The 21,825-nt window shown below is 39.8% G+C and overlaps 1 protein-coding gene across 3 annotated transcripts; it reads left to right on the forward strand.

The window, feature by feature from the left end:
• The first annotated feature begins 480 nt into the window (after positions 1-480).
• LOC131443402 (uncharacterized) lies at positions 481-3,397 on the forward strand. 3 transcript variants are annotated; one of them, XM_058613012.1, is made up of 10 exons: positions 481-571; positions 777-993; positions 1,120-1,284; positions 1,387-1,480; positions 1,622-1,966; positions 2,052-2,169; positions 2,257-2,348; positions 2,472-2,586; positions 2,690-2,866; positions 2,943-3,397. In XM_058613012.1, exons 1-10 carry the CDS (start codon positions 565-567, stop codon positions 3,146-3,148), a joined length of 1,536 nt encoding a protein of 511 aa, XP_058468995.1. In that variant the 5' UTR covers positions 481-564; the 3' UTR covers positions 3,149-3,397. The 3 variants fall into 3 exon arrangements, with proteins under 3 accessions (XP_058468995.1, XP_058468996.1, XP_058468997.1); XM_058613013.1 differs by having other exon boundaries at positions 2,690-2,851; XM_058613014.1 differs by lacking the exon at positions 777-993 and having other exon boundaries at positions 488-571.
• Positions 3,398-21,825: the final 18,428 nt, after the last annotated feature.

Here is a 21,825-nt window from a genome sequence, read left to right on the forward strand (position 1 = left end):
CTGGAGCACAAGAAAAACTGTCTTTTCAGAGAGGTGGAGGGACGAGAGACCCCGGCATGTGAACACTGCAGCCCCACAAGAACATTTGGGAAAGCACATGTGCCAACAGTGTGGGAGCAATCCAGCGGCTGTCCGTTGTCGTGAATGCGACCACGGCCCTTCTTCTGTGCTGACTGTGATGTCAGCATGCACGTCAGACATGTCCTCCACAACAGGGATGCAATGACTGCTGGATTCATCCAGCCATTACCTTCAACATCTCTTGTTGTGGATAAGGCCCTTTCCCATTGTGCTAAGTGCTGTTGTGTTACTGTCAAACACATTCAATTCAACATCTTTCGAGTACCTTTTCAGCAACATACTTCATGGCCATGAAGTCTTTTTTTCATTTTCTCATGTAAAGTTTGTGCTCCAGTCATTCCAGAATTCTATGTCATATTACAATGTCAATAGAAATGATCTTAATTCCCTTGTGTGATCTTTTACAGTACGGTTTGTACCTGTGGAGACGCCTGACCAGAATTATTAAAGGTCAACCCAGGAAAGGATGTTACTGTGGTCACAATGAATGGTAAGGATATAAAGAACTTTGATCTTATCCTGCTTAAAGATCATTTTTTTTAAAAATCTATTCCAACTCAACAACTCCCACAAGTTTTGTCATTGACACTTTTGTAGGAAATATAATGTATAGCACATTGTAAAAAGAAAGCCAACCCTGATTACATGGCTAAGTTTTACATAACAGTGAATGCAAATGTTTTTCTTTTTTCTAGGGCGACATGATCTCAGCATGCCTGAGTTGAATTGTGAGGCATGCAAAGCCACTTGGACTGCTGGAGTGGACGACCTCATTCGCAGTGACTACTGGCCTGCTACACTTCACTCTGCTACAGTTTATGCAACCGAGATTTTGTTTTCATTTGAAGAAATGAAGATGGTGGCACCAGGATTGTCCTGCCAGGCATTTTTGACAATGTCCGCTTTGGCCGTGTGAGTAATAAAGTTATTTATCCCATAGTGTAGTTCATCTGTTTGTATTGGGGCTGGAAAAGCTTTGTTTGTTGGTTATGCATTTATTCCACATTATTGGCTCTCCATTTCCTTGTTTTGAAATAGACTGGGAAGATCTCTGCAGACAGCTTCCAAAAAAGTTTTTTTGAGTGGGAAGCTGTGCAACATCTGCAAAGAGGAGCCCTTCATCTGTCCTGCGTGCACCCCAAATATGCTTGCAGTTTCCGTGGATGGAAATCGCAAGCATTACCGGTTCAAGAATGCATCTAGGTACTCCAAGATATGTTTAAGAGTACATAACTCTTTATTATGCACCAATCAACGTTAGTCTGTAAGATTTTGGAAGCTGTTGTGAACCTTTGTTTAATTTAGATCCGAGGAACAGGCCATTTTTCAAGGCGTCTTCATAGCCAAGGATGAAGACGTTGCCACATTTGTGGACCACATACACAGGACATCCAAACATGTAAAACTGCAGACTATAATTATATATATATATATATATATATATATATATATATATATATATACACACATCACTACAATAACCTCCTACTGAAGGGTTTGTATAGGTGAGTCTTTTGACCATTTTCATCAACCATTTTAGGTCTCTGGAAGAGGTGTTTGTGGAGGGGAGTGGTCAGCAGCTAGAGAGACCTCCCAAAGATCCACCAGCAAGGTAGATGAGGAGGGACTGGAGCTTGCGGTGTGTAGGCATGGTGTTCTGCTGCGTGCTCTCAATATGTACAGGGGAGAAATGTTTGCTTATCCCCTGTATTTGCAAGAAAAGCTTGCCAGCAGGCAAATCACTTTCTTCTGTATGGATGTGACCTGCAAGTATTGGCCCTACCTCCAAAAAGTTGCAAAAAGCTGTCCAGAGCTCCAGCCCCTCCTCAGCATGAAGCCGTTCCTGTCTGTATTTCATGCCAAAGCTCATGATTTCAAATGCGAGGTAAGGAAAGATTTACTTAATAGAATCACTTAATCTGCACATGAATGTCCTCATGTTTTCAGTGTTTTCTTTGTATTTTAACCAGGTCAAATGGAGTGGGGCATATCAGGAAGGGGCTGGCCTAACACTAGGCGAGGAGGTTGAGCAGTGCAATGCCTTCCTCTCTAGGATTGCAGTGACCACAAAGCACATGTCAAAAGCTGGTGAGATGACCACATACTGCACTAGTTAGATGGTATGTATAATAAGAAATGGGTATAATGGGTACATTATATGTTCTGTGTTTGTAGGACACACAGACATGCTGACTCTCTTGGCCATGCGCTGGAATCAGCAAAAGTTCGACAATTTGGCCACCTCACTGTCTCACAGATATCACAAGGTAATGACATCACTATTTTTCTTTTTTTCTTTAAATGTTCAATATTCTGTGTTAGCAGTATATAAAGCCATGGGCTGAACATGTGTTTCTTATTTATTGTTATCTCTGATTGTGTCAATGTAGACCATAAAATCTCTACAAAGCAAGCAACAGAATCTTGAGTCCATGAAAGCTCAGTTGGCAGTGACAGAGAGCCATTTGGAAGACTGGGTCAGTGATGTCAAAGAGTGGGCAGAAGGTGAGAAAATGATTACATTTTAATAATTGAGTCCACTGAGCTTTCATGGACTCAATTCAATTGAATTCAATTCAAATCTTTGTAAAAAAAAAATGCATTTCAGACTCTGTCGATCTAAGGACAAAGAGAAAGGCGTTTGACATCATCATGGCAGTAAGGAGACTGGAGGAGGAGAAGAATATTCTTGTTCTGGAGATGGACCACCACTGGAAATGGCTTTCAACTCGTGCAAAGACCTCGCAAGAGTTGTCCAGTCTACTTTCTAGTGAGACAGTGAAAAGTATGTCATTAAATAACAAAACAATGACTGGTGATAAACTAATATAGGTTTTATCTCATTTTTTTCTATCTTTAAGATTGGCCATGTGGCTTTAGTGAAGAGGGGTTGAAAGGTCTGCAGAGCATCATCCTGAGAAAGCAGCAGAACATCAGAGAGAAGAAGATGCAAGCTAGAGACTGCTACCTGCGACTTTTGTCTGGAGAGACTGCAGAGAACATGAGCTTCTTGCACAAGCTGGATGATTCTGACAGTGACTCGGACAGTTCTGATGATGCACTGTAATTGTACCTGTTACCGCTGCTCCACTTTCTTGTGCCAGTGGAATTACAAATGCTACTGTAGGTTGGTCACGTGATGCCCTCTGGCCCAAAAATACTTCTTACCATTGCAACAAAACAAATGAGCCATGGTAGCATGGTTTCCAGAAGGAGTGTTTTAGAAAAAACGGACAAAATCTCCTTCATTTCTAGTATTACTATAATTAGTATTATTATTTTTATATAGACAGCAGATATGAGAGGACAGGGAAGACTGCTTACAAAGTATCAGGGGATGAAGCTCATATAGGTTAAATCAATAAATAATAATAATAAATAGAATAAAAGATTCTGGGGCAGTGGGCTCCACATAAAATACACCATGGCTACTCACTTCCTGCAAATTTCACAAAGAACAATCTGTTTGAAGCAAATATTCTCTGGTCCAGCCTTAGCTAAAAATACACAAAGACGGAATCCATTGGCACGTTGAACCATGCGTGGTTCACTAACCAGCCTGTTTGTAACGGGTATCCTACCGACAAAGTTACCTGCACTTCATGTGCTTAACAGAGTTTAGCAGTTTAGATAACATACTGTCCAGCTGTTGTGACTTAATGAACCACTGTTACGACCCCAGGGTTGTGACTGCTTCTTCCCTGTGTGTATGTGTCTGCGTGTGAGATGGGTTGCAGGTGTGCATGGCCTATGTGGGTGAGTCTAGGGTGGATCCTGGGAGCTGATTGGTCCTGCACAGGAAGGACTCTGAATAGGAGGCCTGATCATCCCAGCTGCAGCGGACTTCCTCAAAGCACTCACAGCAAGACTGCCAGCAGACATTTTGTACTTGATTTTAATAAACTGGTTAAAATGCTTTGTTTGACTTGTTGCTGGTGCTTTCTTGGGAGTTGACAAGGGGAGTGTCATTATTTGATGTTGTGATCAGGTTTTCTCCTAGGCCTGGTCGTAACAACCACAGATACTTGTTTATGTTCTCTTTTGAATGAGTATAGGGGAACTCATCCTGTATATAATGTATATACATACATGTAAACAAGCATATACTGTAATCATGTACATTCAATATATATTTCCTTTGCACCATTTGGATTATTTATAACTTAAAGAAATACTTGACTTATAGATATTTGATCATATTGTTGCTATATGTATGTTGAGTTGTACACCATTATCTGTATCATGTTTTCTTTTGTATGTAATTAACATTGATCAAATGATTACAAGTCCATTGTACTAACGTGTATTACTGGAACATGTTTTTATATTTACTTGATTCAGTTAAAGTTTGATAGTGATGTTTGGTATCAATTGTCCTTCATGTAGGTCATCACTTTCATTCAAACACATTTTAATGTACCTGTATTTATTCAAGAGGAATGACAATAAACTTCAACTTTTCAAATACCCTGAGCCATATATTCTTTGAAATATGCCATGAAATGAGACATTTCACATTTTCACAATCACAGTCGATAAAACACCCTCTGTTAACAGAGATATATGTCTGTCTGTCTGTCTGTCTGTCTGTCTATATATGTATCAATGTATTTGTCTGTCTGCCTGTCTGTCTATCATCCTGGGGCTACATAGGCTATTCTTATTGTTGTACAACAGCATTTCTTCTTTAATCACGAGTCAATTGAAACAAAATATTTAAATAATTGTATATGAATTGCTCTCATGTGAAAATAGTAATATTAACAATAATAATAATAATCCATCCATCCATCATCTACCGCTCTATCCTCCACCAGAGGGTCGCGGGGGGTGCTGTGCCAATCTCAGCTACATGGGGCGATAGGCGGGGTACACCCTGGACAGTTGGCCAGTCCATCACAGGGCCACACACATATAGAGACAAACAACCATTCACTCTCACACTCATACCTATCTATGGTCAATTTAGGGTGTCCAATTGACCTAATCCCCATATTGTATGTCTTTGGACTGTGGGAGGAACCCGGAGAACCCGGAGAGAACCCACGCACACACGCACACACTGGGAGAACATGCAAACTCCATGCAGAAAGGCCCTTGTTCCAACCGGGACTCGACCACTACGCCAACAACCGTGTGGCCCTACAATAATAATAACAGTAATAATAGCAACCAAAGTGGCTACAGACATGGAACCAACTGTTATAGAGAGCGCTTGACCTTAGCTATCATGTGAATATAGTCCATCTATACAATTTTGGTCAAATATGGTTGAAATTAATTTGAACCAAATGAACAATGAATTATTGAAAATCTGATTACACACACATTTTAACTATCCCCTTCAACTCATTTGTGTACTCTCAATTCATAATTTGCATCTCTCAATTCTATGGAAAAGACTATTTTTGAAAGAAAACTACAATTCCCTAGGGGCGGGCCATACAGCTTGTTGCATACCATCACCACAATTGTAGTTTATCCAGTTGACATCAAAATAGGGTTGTAAAAACGCATTTACTAAATGTATCAAAGATGTGTAGTACAGCCAAATTACAAATGACACTGTATTTGGTTGAGCTATGTTTAGAATAACTACGTCATTTGTTTTATTTAAGATGGTTTAGCAAGTATTCTTGAAATATCCTTTTAGGTAGCCTAGCTAAGTTGGACTTCCGGTTTGCAACTAGAGTTTTAATCGCAAAAAGCATCTAGTGATGTATATCTTGTACAGTCAAACCAGTAATTACTCTGCTTATACATGAAATATGCTATGTTAAAAAAGTGGATATGTGCACAAAATCTAAATCTTGATCAGTTTAAAATAAATTCAATCTGTGGCTAAGGATCATGGGTAATGTAGTAGTCAAAAAACGCCGTCGTGGAGTTCTCAAGGACACTTTGGTGTTTTGAAGTTGAGGATATCATTAAAAGAAAAACTTCAAATGGGAATTGGCAGTAAGGAAAATACAGCCGGGCGTAGTGTAGTGAGAGTATGACAGCGTTTGGATCCGGAAATTGTATTTTGAAAGGGTGTTACGTCAGAATTAAAAACCGGATTGATAAGTATAAGTATAGCTTACAGTATTTTCATGGTTGAATTCAATATGTACATGATACATTAACCCTTATGACAAACAAAAATAATCAACACATTGCTATATTTTTAGATATTTGACACTTATTATCATTGTTCATTTATTTGAAACTATATATTTCTTTATTCCTATGTTATGCTTATATAGCTATATACCTCTATATGTATATTTATTATTCTTTTATATGTATTATTTGAACACTCTAATCTTATTTGGATATGAAAGCCTATTATTGGCTGATTGTCTGTTTGTTCCTAATCTTTCTTTATTGTATTTTCTAAATAGTTTATCATCACTTGCTATATTTGTGGAGCAATTCCAATAATCGAGCTCGTTGAGTAATGTATGAATCTACTGTTTGTGGATTTTGACTCTCAGTGTGAAATAAATAGGCTACATGCATGCATACAAACTATGACAACCTCAGTTAATGACAAATACAAAACGTGCTTAATGTGTGTCAACTGTCTGGAAGAAACACAAACATATACTGGGTACATGCACTGTGCCAACACTTAACTGAAGTTCAGCAAGCCTAAACACTCAATAGCCCTAGTGTGCTGGTACTTGAAGTATAAGAATGATGATTTCTATTTGATTTGATTGACTTTCTTACATGTTGAGCTTAATAAATGATTGATGTTTACCAGATGTAATTTAACATGGTTGATGTGTGAATGGCATAGAACACAAGATCCATGAACACATTCCTTCAATAAAAACAAAGGACACGTGTTGCAGCACAGTATTTGATTTGAGCTCAGTGTCAGTCATTTCTGTCGATTGTCTCTTTTCCCCTGCTGTGAGTAGAGCCGAACCAGTTAGGTTCAGCTAACTGAACCAGGAGGAGGAGGAGACTCAGGGGTGGCAGTGTGGTGTTGTTGTGCAAATGTGTTTGCAGGCTCCCTTGTGTCATCCCAGGTTTTGCCACTGCAAAGTATCAGAACACAACAAGTTGTTATCAGACAGTGCAAACTTTAAGATCATTTTTAAACAAAGCAAAACAAAACACTCAAATAAATGGATTTCATTCATGATTAAGAGTGTTTTCATTTACAGACATTCAGTTTGTTGAAGTGGCTCAATGTAACTGAAGAGGAAATTGAAGTCAACTTTTTGGGGTAAGGGTCAAAGGTCGGTTATGTGGTCTAATAAGGAGCTATGACATGAACACTTGAAGAAACAGAGTGAGTTTCAACATTTGAGTATTCTGTATTCTTGATGAGATTGAAAGAAAAACACCTTGACCTGTAACACACAGACACATGACTTTTGTGCAATGTTTTTTTATTATGCTCTGCGTAAAAAAACAAACACTAGAAAAGGTTTGAGGCTGTTTCAGAAAGCAGGAAACTCTGAGCCTAACAGCTAAAATACATGGGAAATGGATGTGGGACGTGTACATATGTAGGATGCAATGGGTTTGTTTTACCTGCTACAGTCAGTGGCCTGTGGTTGCTGCCAGCTTCAATGTGTGCATGTTGAGTTTAGCTAAGTCATAATGAAGTTTGTTCTGAAGGTTTTAGAAGCTTGGCTACTTCACTTGCCTTCTGGTACAATGAGGTATTTATCTTCATCATTTGAAACAGATTGTACTTGTTTTCTACACTGTTTTATGTCGGAGGGCTGCATAGCTGCACGTAGAGAAGAAAAATACATGAGCTGTGGAAACATTCAGTAGGGTCGTGGCTCCAAAAGCCATGTAACACTTTCAATTAGATACTGTATAATCGGGCATGCTGCAGCAGCCATGTCACACCACATGCACCCCATGTATTTTCTCTCTCTCAAGTTGTCGGATTCAGGACTGAAACTCTGAGTTGGTTGAACCTGACGGAATTCATGTTCATGGTTGTTACCATGAACATGAATTCATGGTGAGCACATTTTTGTGCTCATTCACAAAATGAATATTTTGTGCTCATTCAAAATGAGCACATTTTACATATGTGCCTTTTTTCCATTCCTGTTCATGTCTCTTCTCATAGATACTACAAACCTCACAATCACTCACAGCATCACCGTAACCTGTCCTCACTTATCTATCCCACCCGCTCCACACACATCCAACACCTTGTCGCAGGGGACCTGTGGAACTGCCAGTCAGCTACCCGCAAGACTGAGCTCATCTCCGGCTTTGCTACTGAGCAATGCCTGGACTTCCTTGCTCTCACTGAGACTTGGATAACACCCTCCAACACAGCCACCCCTGCAGCTCTCTCCTCTGCCCACTCCTTCTCCCACACACCCAGATCCACTGGAAGAGGTGGCGGGACAGGTCTGCTCATCAACCCCAACTGGACTTTCACTCTTTACCCACTGCCACACTTCTCTTCACAGTCGTTTGAATTTCATGCTGTAACTGTAACTCACCCAGTCAAACTAATCATTATTGTCATCTACCGTCCACCAGGCCCATTGGGACACTTCTTGGAGGAACTAGATGTCCTCCTCTCAAACATCCCAGAAAATGGCCCACCACTTGTTCTTCTTGGTGACTTCAACATCCAGTCAGAGAAGTCATCCGATCTACTATTTCTACTTTCGTCTCTTTCTCTCTCACTTGCTACTTCTCCACCAACTCACAAAGCTGGCAACCACCTTGACCTCATCTTCACCAGAAACTGCTCCACCTCCGACCTCACGGTAACTCCACTTCATGTCTCTGATCATTTCTTCATTTCCTACTCTCTCCCACTCTCCCAATCTGATGATCTCATCTCATCAGATACTGCACTTGTCCGTCGCAACATTCGCTCTCTCTCTCCCTCCTCTCTGTCCTCAACTGTTCTATCAGCACTTCCTTCAGCTGACTCCTTCTCCCTCATGCATCCCAACTCTGCCACAGACACATTCCTCTCTACTCTGTCCTCCTCTCTTGACTCTCTCTGTCCTCTTACTTCACGGCGGGTTCGTAAGTCCTCCCCAGCTCCGTGGTTGTCGGACTCAGTGCATGCTGAGAGAGCCACGATACGGGCAGCAGAAAGGAAATGGAGGAAATCAAAACTCCCTGACGACCTGCTTTCCTATCACTCTCTTCTCTCCACCTTCACTGCCTCTATCTCTGCAGCCAAACAATCTTTCTATCAGACTAAAATTCAATCCTCTTTCTCTAACCCCAAAAAACTTTTCTCGATCTTCTCTAACCTCCTTGAACCCCCCACCCCCCCACTCCTCCCTTCTACCAATTCACTTTGTCAACTACTTCACAAAAAAAGTAGATGACATTCGCTCTTCTTTCTCAACCCCACCTCCTGATCTCACCACTCTACCAACCACAAATTCAGCTCCTTCTCTTTCCTCTTTCACCCCTCTATCTCAGGATCAAGTTCTTTCCCTAATAACCTCTGCCCGCCCCACCTCCTGCCCCCTTGACCCTATCCCCTCTCACCTTCTTCAGTCAATTGCTTCTGATCTTCTTCCTTTCCTCACCCACCTCATTAACACATCTCTATCATCTGGTTGCTTTCCGGACTCTCTTAAAGAGGCCAGAGTGACCCCCCTCCTTAAAAAACCCACCCTTGACCCGTCTGAAGTAAATAACTACAGACCTGTCTCTCTTCTTCCTTTTCTCTCCAAAACTCTGGAGCGTGCTATCTTTAATGAACTCTCATTACGTTACATTACATTACATGTCATTTAGCAGCTTTTATCCAAAGCGACTTACAATTGAATTGAGTACAATCATCCAGGGGTGGGATCGAACTTGCGACCATGATGTCTTTCGCACACAGGGTAGGGTCTTAACCACTGAGCCACTCCACTCTCCTCCTACCTTCACCGGAACAACCTTCTGATCCTTATTTCCTCCCTTCAAGAACTAGGTGTCTCAGGATCTGCACTTACCCTACTCTCGTCCTATCTTCAAAACCGAACATACAGAGTAACCTGGAGAGGATCCGTGTCTGAACCCTGTCCTCTAGCTACTGGGGTCCCTCAGGGTTCTGTCTTGGGCCCTCTCCTCTTCTCTCTATACACCAACTCTCTTGGTTCTGTTATTCTCTCTCATGTTTTTCCTATCACAGCTACGCCGACGACACCCAACTCATCCTCTCTTTTCCCAGCTCCGACACAAATGTAGCAGAACGGATCTCCGCTTGTCTGACCGACATCTCTCAGTGGATGTCTGACCATCACCTGAAACTCAATCTCAACAAGACTGAGTTTCTTTTTCTCCCAGGAAAGGGCTCTCCCACCACAGACCTGACCATCACCCTCAACAACTCTGTGATAACTCTGTCTCATACCGCAAGGAACCTGGGTGTGACACTTGATGACCATCTCTCCCTCACTGCCAACATTGCTGCAACAGCTCGATCTTGCAGATACATGTTGCACAACATCAGAAGGATACGGCCTCTTCTAACCCAGAAGGCGGCACAGGTTCTGGTCCAGGCTCTTGTCATCTCAGGCTTGGATTACTGCAACTCCCTCCTGGCTGGTCTCCCTGCGTGTGCCATACGACCCCTGCAACTCATCCAGAATGCAGCAGCTCGACTGGTCTTCAACTTACCAAAATTCTCCCACACTACACCTCTCCTCCGCTCCCTTCACTGGCTTCCTGTAGCTGCTCGCATACGCTTCAAGACTCTAGTGCTTGCGTTCCATGCTACAAACGGATCCGGTCCAGCCTACATCCAGGACATGATCAAAACCTACACCCCAGGCCGCCCACTTCGCTCTGCATCGGCAAACCGGCTCGCTGCCCCCTCACTGAGAGGATCGCATAGGCATTCACAGAACTCGAGACTGTTCACTGTCCTCGCTCCCAAATGGTGGAACGAGCTCCCCATCGACATCCGGACAGCGGAAAGCCTCCACATCTTCCGCCGCCGACTAAAAACACATTTCTTCCGACTCTACCTCGACTAAGACGATGATGACGACGACAAAAAAAAAAAAAATACATCGCACTTACGACTAGCACTTCATAGTTTGATTTACTTGAAGCTCTTACTTACTTCTAGCTCTTATTTGTACACAAATGTTTAAATGCACTTATTGTAAGTCGCTTTGGATAAAAGCGTCTGCTAAATGACATGTAATGTAATGTAATGTAATTATTATTATTATTACAATAATATTGATAATAAATGTGATACTAATAATTCCAGCATGGTCCCCACAAAGAAGTATGATAGTGTGAAAGATGCAAATTATATGCAAATTTGGTCCCCTATTAACACGGTGACTAGATTTTTCAGAGGTCCCCAAAAAGGATGGGGAGAACATTTCAATGGAAATTTAAAGATTTTAAGGCATGTATGAGCTAACTACACACTGATGAGTGAGCTGAATTTTTTTCACACCTCTAAGACCTCTAGAAAGGGTGGTCCCCACAGGTGATGATGATGAGAAGTCATAAGAGCAATGAAATATGAATATTTAAATAGAGGAATATTTCCTTTTTGATAAACCTGGACCAGCTCTTGGTTCAGGGAAACCTGGAGCAGCTCTTGGTTATGCTGCTGTAGACCTGGACTGCACTCTCTCACACTCAGGGTGTGAATATGAATATATATGAATATGGTGTGAATAGATCATCACCATTATTTTAATGATGCCATCATTAAAAGTGCTTATCAGTATAACTTGTATCAACAGTCTCTGCTGCTGCTTCTATAAATGACATCATAGTCCTATGAACATGTCATCATCACACATCTCTGACTCTAAGTGTCCTGTATAAACTTAGAACGTGATACAGTTGTTGTGTATCTGCTCCTGGTCTCTACCTCTCCCCCCTTGTCTCTCCCCCTCCTCTCCTCTTTCACCCCAACCGGTCGAGGCAGCTGCTGCACGTCTGTGAGTCTGGTTCTGTCACAGATTTCTCCATGATGTCTTTGTACAGAGCCTTGAGATAATGGATGTTATGATTTGGCGCAGTACAAATACAATTGAATTGAATTGAACTTGAGTAAAGATTTGCTTTCTGGAGCCACCATTTTAAATGCTTCTCTGCTGCCTCGTGTGGTCACTTTGTGTCACTGTGGTTTTCATACACCGAGGTCCTATCATACCACATATGAACTCAGTGAAGGAGGCAGCAGTGGATCAACGACTCCTGTGTGCTGTCATGTCAAATGACTCATTTCTCTCTGGAGTTTGGTGCAGAGAGTGAGTGGTTTACAAACTTCAGTTTTCAGTCAGAAAAAGTAGAAATTTAAATAGACCTTTAATTGAGCTCAAACTCGTGTAATGATAAGATAAACAGATATAATGTCAACACACTTCTGACAGGAATGTGTGATCTCAGGGTCTGAGGTGTAATTAACATACTGACGCGCGTCAAACAACACACAATCAAGTTGAAACGTTTCCCTGCAGCGAACACGCATCACACACGCACACACACACGCGCGCACACACACACACACACACACTCTCCCACACACACACACACACCCACACATTCTTGTACTTGCTGCGAACTGAGGACAGGGTTAAAGTGTGTGTGAGTGAGGACCAGCATTCCCACTTCAAACATCAAGACAAAAATACCATTTCTGGACAGTAGGTGTCACCCCAAACCTATACATCCCTTGAGATTCAGTAAAAAATAAAGATTCAGAATAAAGATTTCCAAAGGCAATGTGAGGACCAGATTATTATTGAGTGTAAACATAGTCTCAAAGTGTTTCAGAGGGCAATATTAACCAGTATTATATTTAATCTGGGATTATTGAGGGCAGAAATAAGGAATTTTCACCCAAAATAGCTGCTAAATATTCTGACACTTCCTTATTTAGGGATAAATTAAGAGCCATATTATGCAATTATGCAATGTTAAATTTTCAAAAAATAGACCACCATTTTTTATTATGAATTAAATTAGACGCAGAGTCTTTGATGTTAGATTGTTAAATCTCAAACTGCAGTGTCATGCTCGTCAAAGAAGAACGTTTAAACCAGACTCATTTGGAACAAGAAGCCCCACATGCAACTTTATTGTAAAGTTGAGTTTACCCACCAACATACAGAACATGTAAACTAGCCACAGAACAACAAAACATTTAAATAAATGATTAAGCCTTTAAAAGCCAAGGTTTCTCCTTGATTTCCTTTTCGACCATGTCTTTGATGTTTTGCCATTTCCTGTTGTTCAGAACAGGAGACTCTTTTCCAATGCATCTGAGACAGTCTTTCTTCCCTGGTATTCTTCTGGCAGATATAAACTTTGCCATCCTTCGGAGGATTGCAGTCCTTTCCTCGTCAGTCCAGGGTATTGTGGACACTTTTGTAACTAGAAATGAGAGATAGATCAGAATATAGGAAAATCAGTTGATAAGTTGAGTGTTTTCTGAAATTTTTTGGATATAATGATAAAGAATTAAAGGCTGGGATATAAAAGCTCTATAATCTGGCACCTCAGGTAAGTTCTGTAATAATTAATTCTACATGTATTTTTTTTAAGGTTTTGTAGGCTGTGGTGGTCACATGTCTTCCCAATTCTGCCTTTGCTTCATTCTCGAGTTTCCTCAAATGGTTCTGAAGACAAACAATGTCCTCTGTCAAAGGTATGCAGTCTTCCTTGGTCCACCTTCGTTGTTCCATGGTACTATGAGCATTAGGCAACACATAACTTGACCAAGAGGTATCGAGTAGCTCTTTAAATTTTTTGGCTTTCTTCTCAGTTAAAACATCTCCACTCATCAAACAATGGCCAATCCATGTCTCGGTTGCTCCCTTTAAAGAAAATCCTATTTTAACTGCTGTTGATGGCTTTCCATATTCACTCTTCTCTGTGTTGTAATTTGACACCCTCCTTGCTGCTTTGATAGCCAGATGAAATTTGGTGGGATCACATAAGTCTTTGAGACCGGAGACACATTTGTCAATCTCCTTTGCAGCCAACACAAATCGTCCCAGTTCTCTCATTTTCTGCGCTATGTATCGATGTTGCGATTGTTCGCGGCCTTTTTTTGCAAACAGTGCATTTCCATATGTACAAATCATTTTGTCGGTCCTGATATGTGAAGTGACATGATCTTGCATCATACTATGAATAATGTTTTGAATTTCCTGTGATGAGTTGTGAGGAAGCTTTTTGTACCCGTCTTTTACCCTGCACTGTCTCCTCTTTCCTATTTCTGCAAGTCTTTTGGTGTCTCCAGAGTTCAGTGCGCTTGAACATAGCAAAACAATTTTGGCATGGATGGAAGTCCTTTGGAGATGCACCTTTATGTGGCTGCTTCCATGTTACAATCTCCCCCTGGCCATCTTGTAAAACTTTCACATTATGCTGCCAGTTTCCCTTATTCCGAAGGGATTCTAGAAGTATCCTCCTTTGCTTGGACCGTGCTGGGAAACTGAAGGCATGTTTCTTCACTGTGTTCTTCACTGTGTTTTCTTTCTAAATGTCTTGCTATCTTCATATTAGCCTTTTCACAATACACACAGTAATGTGCCTTGTCCCAGGCTCTTCTGCCATTTTTCTTCTGGCTCGTTTTGACTGTTATTTGTGGTCTCTGTTTCTTACTTCTTTTTTTTAATTTCTCAGAAGGACATTCCAGGACCTCATCCTCAGTGGATGATGGTGTTGATGATGGGTGGTCAGAGTGGTCGAATGAATCCATCAAATTGGACACTTCCACCTGGGGGGAGAGTAAAGTTTTTCACTCAACAGCTCAAACCTTAAAGACATCTGTTTAGAAGTGAAACAATTAATCGATTACGAAATTAATTGACAACTTTTGATAATCGATTAATCGCTTCAAAGCTTTATTCATGATTAAAACAAGATTTCTGATCTTAAATTTAATTAGTTTAGTTTAAGCTTTCATCACTCCTTTGCTCTGGATAGCAAAAAAATCATTTAAATTGCATCAGTTTGGTTTGTGGACAAAACAAGACATTTGACAACATCATCATTTCCAGGTTTGACGAACACTGATCAACATTTTTTTAAGGCTTTCTGAGATTTTATGGACCAAACGATGAATCGAGAAAATAATGGACAGCGTAATCGATTATGAAAATAATCGATTACGCTGTCCATTATTTTCCTGATTAATTGAGAAAATAATGGACAGATTCATCGATTATGAAAATAATCGTTAGTTGCAGGTCTGGCATTGTCAGTGCTACCTGCTTTGAAGAGTGGTGGTCTCTCGCTGGCAGTGGTCTTTTAGGAACACTGAGGCTGGAAGCCTGAGATCCGAGGGGCATCTCATCCTCAGTGGATGATGGTGCCTTGTCCAAGGCCCTTCTGCCATTTTTCTTCTTTGATTGGTGCTTATTTTTCAGGGCCTCATCCTCAGTGGATGAGGGTGTTGATGATGGGTGGTAGTCTGCATTTGAACCAGTGAAGTCAGATTCCTCATTCTCTGAGTTTTGCATTTTGTCACAATCAGAGTGGTCAAATAAATCCATCAAATTGGACACTTCCACCTGGGGGGAGAGTAAAGTTTTTCACTCAACAGCTCAAACCTTAAAGACATCTGATTAGAAGTGAAACCATTAATTGATTATTAATCAAAAAAAAAAAAAAAAAAAATGTATACATCGCACTTATGACTAGCACTTCATAGTTTGGTTTACTTGAAGCTCTTACTTACTTCTAGCTCTTATTTGTACCCAAATGTTTAAATGCACTTATTGTAAGTCGCTTTGGTTAAAGGCGTCTGCTAAATGACATGTAATGTAATGTAATGTAATGTAATGGATTACTAAATTAATTGACAACTTTTGATAATCGATTAATCGCTTCAAAGCTTTATTCATGATGAAAACAAGATTTCTGATCTTAAATTTAAGTCTAAGCTTTCATCACTCCTTTGCTCTGGATAACAAATAAATCATTAAAAGTGCATCAGTTTGGTTTGTGGACAAAACAAGACATTTGACAACATCATCATTTCTCAATTAATCTCAAATAATAATAAATATAATAAATAAATAATAAATAATCTCAAACAATTCTCAATTAATCGAGAAAATAATGGACAGATTAATCCTATTATGAAAATAATCGTTAGTTGCAGGTCTGGCATTGTCAGTGCTACCCGCTTTGATGAGTGGCAGTCTCTCGCTGGCAGTGGTCCTCTAGAAACACTGAGGCTGGAAGCCTGAGATCCTAGGGGCATCTCATCCTCAGTGGATGATGGTGTTGATGGGTGGTTGTCTGAGGAATCTGACTTCACTGGTTCAAACGCAGTCTCTGTGTTTTGCATCTTGTCACAATCAGAGTTGTAGAATAAATCAATCAAATTGGACACTTCCATCTGGGGGGAGAGTAAAGTTTTTCACTCAACACCTCAAACCTTAAAGACATCTGTTTAGAAGTGAAACAATTAATCACAATAACAATAAACACTCTATATCTCTATGGTGCAGAATAACTCAGACACACCATTATTCTGCTCTCCTAGCTTTGGATAATTAACTATCGATTTTCAATTAATCATTAATATTTTTATCTTAAAAATCCAGCCGCCGAAGTTATTATCAGTATAAACACAGGGAATCACAACTTTAATGACTGCTATTGACATTATTGTCAGTCTGTTAGAAAAACATTTCATTTTATTGAAATCGAAAAATAATATTTATAGTCATTATTGTGAAAATTATAATTATTATTATTAGTAGTAGCAGTTATAATGACAATAATAATATAGTATTATTATTATTATCATTATTATAATAATATAATTATAAGTGGGCTATATGGCCGGCAGCCAGTGCTTGTAGAAGGCCCTGTGTTCACTTCACCAATGAAGTCCAACCAAGTTCAAAATACTCTGACTTTAATTTTGGAAAGAAAATCCCAGCGTAAATAATGATTTTCTTGTTTTTTTAAAGTCAGTGTTGCATTTTAAGAGCCACAGGCAGTATATATTGTTGTGATTAAATAGTGTACATAATGTAATATAATATCCAAAGTATTAATGTAAAAACATCACAACTATTTATAACAGTCACTTGTTCTGACACTGTTTTAGTGTTTTACAGTTTATTCTGTGGTGAAATCAGAGGAAACCTCTCCATGCTGTTAGCTTAGCTAAACATGTGGCCTGGCCTACAACTGCTGCACGATCTTGTTGAATGCTAAAACATTTATATAATACATTACCAGTATACTACTAACAAACACTGAAAAAAGTTACCAAAATAACTTACCTGTGCTGTCTCATGAGCCGTCTCAGTATTTCCTTGCTTATTTCTGTGCTTTTCCATCGTTATGGAATGTTCCCAACTAATGAACTAGATAAAATTATCTTAATTTAAAATGAGACCCAAACATTTATTGATTATTTATTTATTTAACATAATGAATTTTTATGTACATATATATCTATATATATATACATATATATATATATACACACATATATATGTATATATGTATATATATATGTATATATATATATATATATGTATATATATATATATATATATATATATATATATATATATATATATATACAGTCATGTGAAAAAATTAGGACACCCCATAAAATAGTTAGTTATTCATTAAGAAATGTTCACATATCAATGTCTAATCTTGTTTTTATTTATCTCTGGAAAAGAAAGTGATATAATTGCAGGTAAACAGCAAAAAATAACATTGTTTTACTCATTAAACAAAAGACATCAACATAAATGCATATTCTAGCTGAGGACAAAGTTAGGACACCCTATCCCCTAATACCTAGTGTTACCCCCTTTGGCTAAAATAACTTCAATGAGACACTTCTTGTAACCCTCTACCAGTCTCTGACATCGGTCTAAGGAAAGTTTGCCCCACTCCTCAATGCAGAATGCTTTAACCTGTGTGATGTTTGAGGGGTTTCTTGCATGTACAGCCCGTTTCAGGTCACCCCACAGCATCTCAATGGGATTAAGACCTGGGCTTTGACTGGGCCATTCCAGGACTCTCCATTTCTTAGTTTTCAGCCAGTCATTTGTGGATTTACTGGTATGTTTAGGGTCATTGTCATGTTGCAGGGTCCAGTTCCGCTTCAGCTTTAATTTTCTTACAGGTGGTCTCACATGTTGCTCAAGCACCCTCTGATACACTGTAGAATTCATGATGGATTCTATGATGGTGAGCTGGCCAGGTCCTGCTGCAGCAAAGCATCCCCAAACCATGACACTTCCACCTCCATGCTTCACAGTTGGTATGAGGTTCTTTTCCAGGAACGCTGTATTTGGTCTGTGCCAAACATTTGTCTACGTTCTCTCTGGCAAACTTCAGTCTGGCCTTAATGTGTCTCTTGGAGAGTAAAGGTTTCCTCCTTGCACACCTCCCGTGAAAATGAAACTTGTGCAGTCTCTTTCTGATTGTAGAGGCTTGCACTTTCACATCAACAGTCGCCAGAGCCTGCTGTAGGTCCTGTGATGACATTTTAGGGGTTTTGGAGACTTCTTTTAGCATATTGCGGTCTACTCTCGGGGTGAACTTGCTTGGGTGGCCAGACCTGGGCATGTTGGCAGTTGTTTTGAATGTCCTCCACTTGTACGCTATTTTCCGGACAGTGGAATGGCTGATTTCAAACTCTTTTGAGATCTTTTTAAATCCCTCTCCAGACTGATAAGCTGCAACGATCTTCTTTCTGAAGGCCTTAGACAGGTCTTTTGATCTCACCATGGTGTTCACGCTCATGTCAACAGTCAGGAGCACACCAAACTGAACGTTTGAGGTTTAAATAGGGCAAGCCTCCTTCAAAATGTTGAGCAACAATGTTCTAATCATGTGCACTTGATGTGATACACCTATGTGTGATATCAGCCATTTTAACTGGGGAAAATGTGGGGGTGTCCTAATTTATTCCTCACCAGAAATTGCATGTTTATTTTATTACATTTTACAGAAAGTTTGAAAAAGTATTTTCTTCAGTTTTACTTGTTTAGTTATATTACTTGAATCTCTCAGTATTGTTAAAATTGATATTAAATATCCATATGTCTAAATATATTAAAAAACACACATGTTTTCATAGGGTGTGCTATTTTTTTCACATGACTGTATATATATATATATATATTTATATATATATATTCATATATATCTATCTGAATAAAATACTTTGCTTATTTATTTATACTAAACGAGATACAGACTTCAGAGCCAAGCAGAAACATTACACATTAGTCACAGAGCAGACATGAGAGAGCACAGGTGATGTTCACATGACAACACAGCACTGAGTTTTAGGTCCAGACCTAAAACAGTCTTCGGCAGACCAAGCCCACTGTGGCCCACTGTAGCCAGGGGTCATGACCCCTCCTTCCATGACATTGTTTCCCCCAAAATAACATAGTTAATATACATAGTATTGAAAGCATAATACATCCTGTATTATGTAGATCAGAGGTCAGACCGTTTTTTCGAGGTATGAAGCTATGAGTAAGTGCATTAAACCCATTATGAATAAACAATAAGTCATGTATCACTCCACTTGTTCAATAAGTATGTGCAGAACATGAAAAGTGATATTTCAGCTGCTTTGACTGAAGTTGGGCATTTGTTTTTTTCTTACATAACCAGAGTTAGTTGCTAATAATTGCTAACAAGCAAGCAAGGAAAACAGGGAAATTCTGTTCATATTCTGGTCATATATTATGTATCATTGGCACTTTTGTTGTTGTAAATTCCTTATTATTTGTGCAGTGAGCTGCCTGTTGAAAAATGTTAAAAATGTTATTTTGTTTAGGCATTATTGTGGGCAGTCTAATTTGCACTGTGGGGTCCTGGTGCTCTCTCACAGAGAACCAGAGTCATGTGATTATTGATGAGTCAATCCTCTCCCTCACCTGCAGAGAATGTTTTCTGTGACAGATGTAAGTAGCTCATGTTCTGCAGACACATGGGTTGTCTGTGTTTAAATACCTTTACCTGATCTGTTTTACCTGATACGTGGGGAACACGTCCCCGGCACTATTTATGATCAACAGTTTAGTCCTCACCACTTCTAAAAAATGTTATCAATTTATCATTAACACTCAAACTACCGTAAATGATGTAGCTCTTCGGTGTAGGTCTTCCTCTTGAAATAATTTCCTTCTTTTCTCCAAACAATCGCCGTGAAAAGTGCCCTCGAAGGAGATCAGAAACATGATGGATCAGTGGTGTTAATGCAGTGATCATAGCTTACTTCGAAACCCGGCAAAGGTTCAAACATCGTTGATGACATCACTGGGGGCTAGCGCCAGACACATCGCTGGGCCTGGGGCGTTCTGTCACTATGCATCACATTTTGATTGGCTGACGACACACGTCAGTCAAAGTTATAACCAAATAGGAAATGGCAGCTTCAACAAAAGGCCAGCAATACTACTAGAGCAGGTCCACAGAGCTATGATGCGTTTAATGACATCCAGGAAAATCCAGCTCAGCTTCACAAAAAATAACCATATTCTTTCTGGAAATATAATCATAACATACTGAAAAAGTAATTGAATTCAGACACGTTCAGACACACATTCATTTGATTATTAAAAAATAATAATAATAATAAGATAAATACTTTTTGGATATTGTCAGGGCCAGCAGAGAAGGCCCTGCTGGCCCTGACAGCCCACCACTGATTATTTAATACATTTGAACATGCCGAGAGCTCAGCACTGTAAAATATGTTTTAATGGAGAGTAAGCGGGAGAAAATGCCAGACAACACCGTAAATAAATAGCTCCTTTTTAAAAAATGTCCCCTTCAGGAATTACCTTTTGTGGTACTTAGATCATCATTATCATTTCTGAACAACATAACAAAGGAGACAAAATTTCCAGCAGTACCTAGCCCTGAAACTAACTAGTTATCCTTTAAGCAAGCTTACATGATGAAATTCATGGCTGGGATGCAAAATAATAGGAAACATGAACTGGTAATTAATATTGTAAGTCAGATACAAGTCTTAGCAGTTTACTGCTCAGGCATACAGTATTGACCAACCTAAATTAACTCAGATAACTCAAAGAAAAAAAAACTTTGTACAGCAAAATTAAATGATTGAACTTCCTCTGAAATATCTAAAAAATGATGGCTACACATTTAGATGAAGTTCCATGAATTCAGTAATTTATGTTATTTGCAAAAGCTAGTGAGAATTACAAATGTCTACTTCATAACAATGCAATGGTTATGCTTGTAAGCAGCAATGGATGACATCTATAAAGAACTACTGGGTGCCATACCATAAAATGTCTGCAGGTGGAGCGGCGAGCAAATAAAGACATTTGGGTGCAGTACCATTAAAATTTATGCAGGTGGAGCTCCAGAGCAAAAAGTGTGTGAAACACCAGGGCTGGAAATCAGGTTTTTGTACCAAATTGAGGACATCTGTTAAAACCAGAGTATAGCATGTTTACAACCTAAGGAAGTGATTTCAGTGAAAACAAAGTGAGGACCGGCCAAAATGTCCTCTGTTTGTAAAAATGACCTCACACACGCACTCACACACTCTCCCACACACACTCACTCACACACACGCACACACACACACACACACACACACTGTGACGGCCCCTGCCTAGTCAAGCCTCAAGTGTGTTAATGCTGGTATGAGTCGTGTGTATTTTCCCCGTAGATCAATGGGTACCTGGGAGAGTGTGGGTGTGGCAGCCAGCTGAATTTGGAGCACCTGTGCCTTGCTGCCACAGAGGATAAAAGGCCCGTCCCCAGTGCTGTTCGGGCTCTCTCTGG

This window comes from Solea solea, chromosome 17, assembly GCF_958295425.1.
Source record: "Solea solea chromosome 17, fSolSol10.1, whole genome shotgun sequence".
NCBI lineage: Eukaryota > Metazoa > Chordata > Actinopteri > Pleuronectiformes > Soleidae > Solea > Solea solea.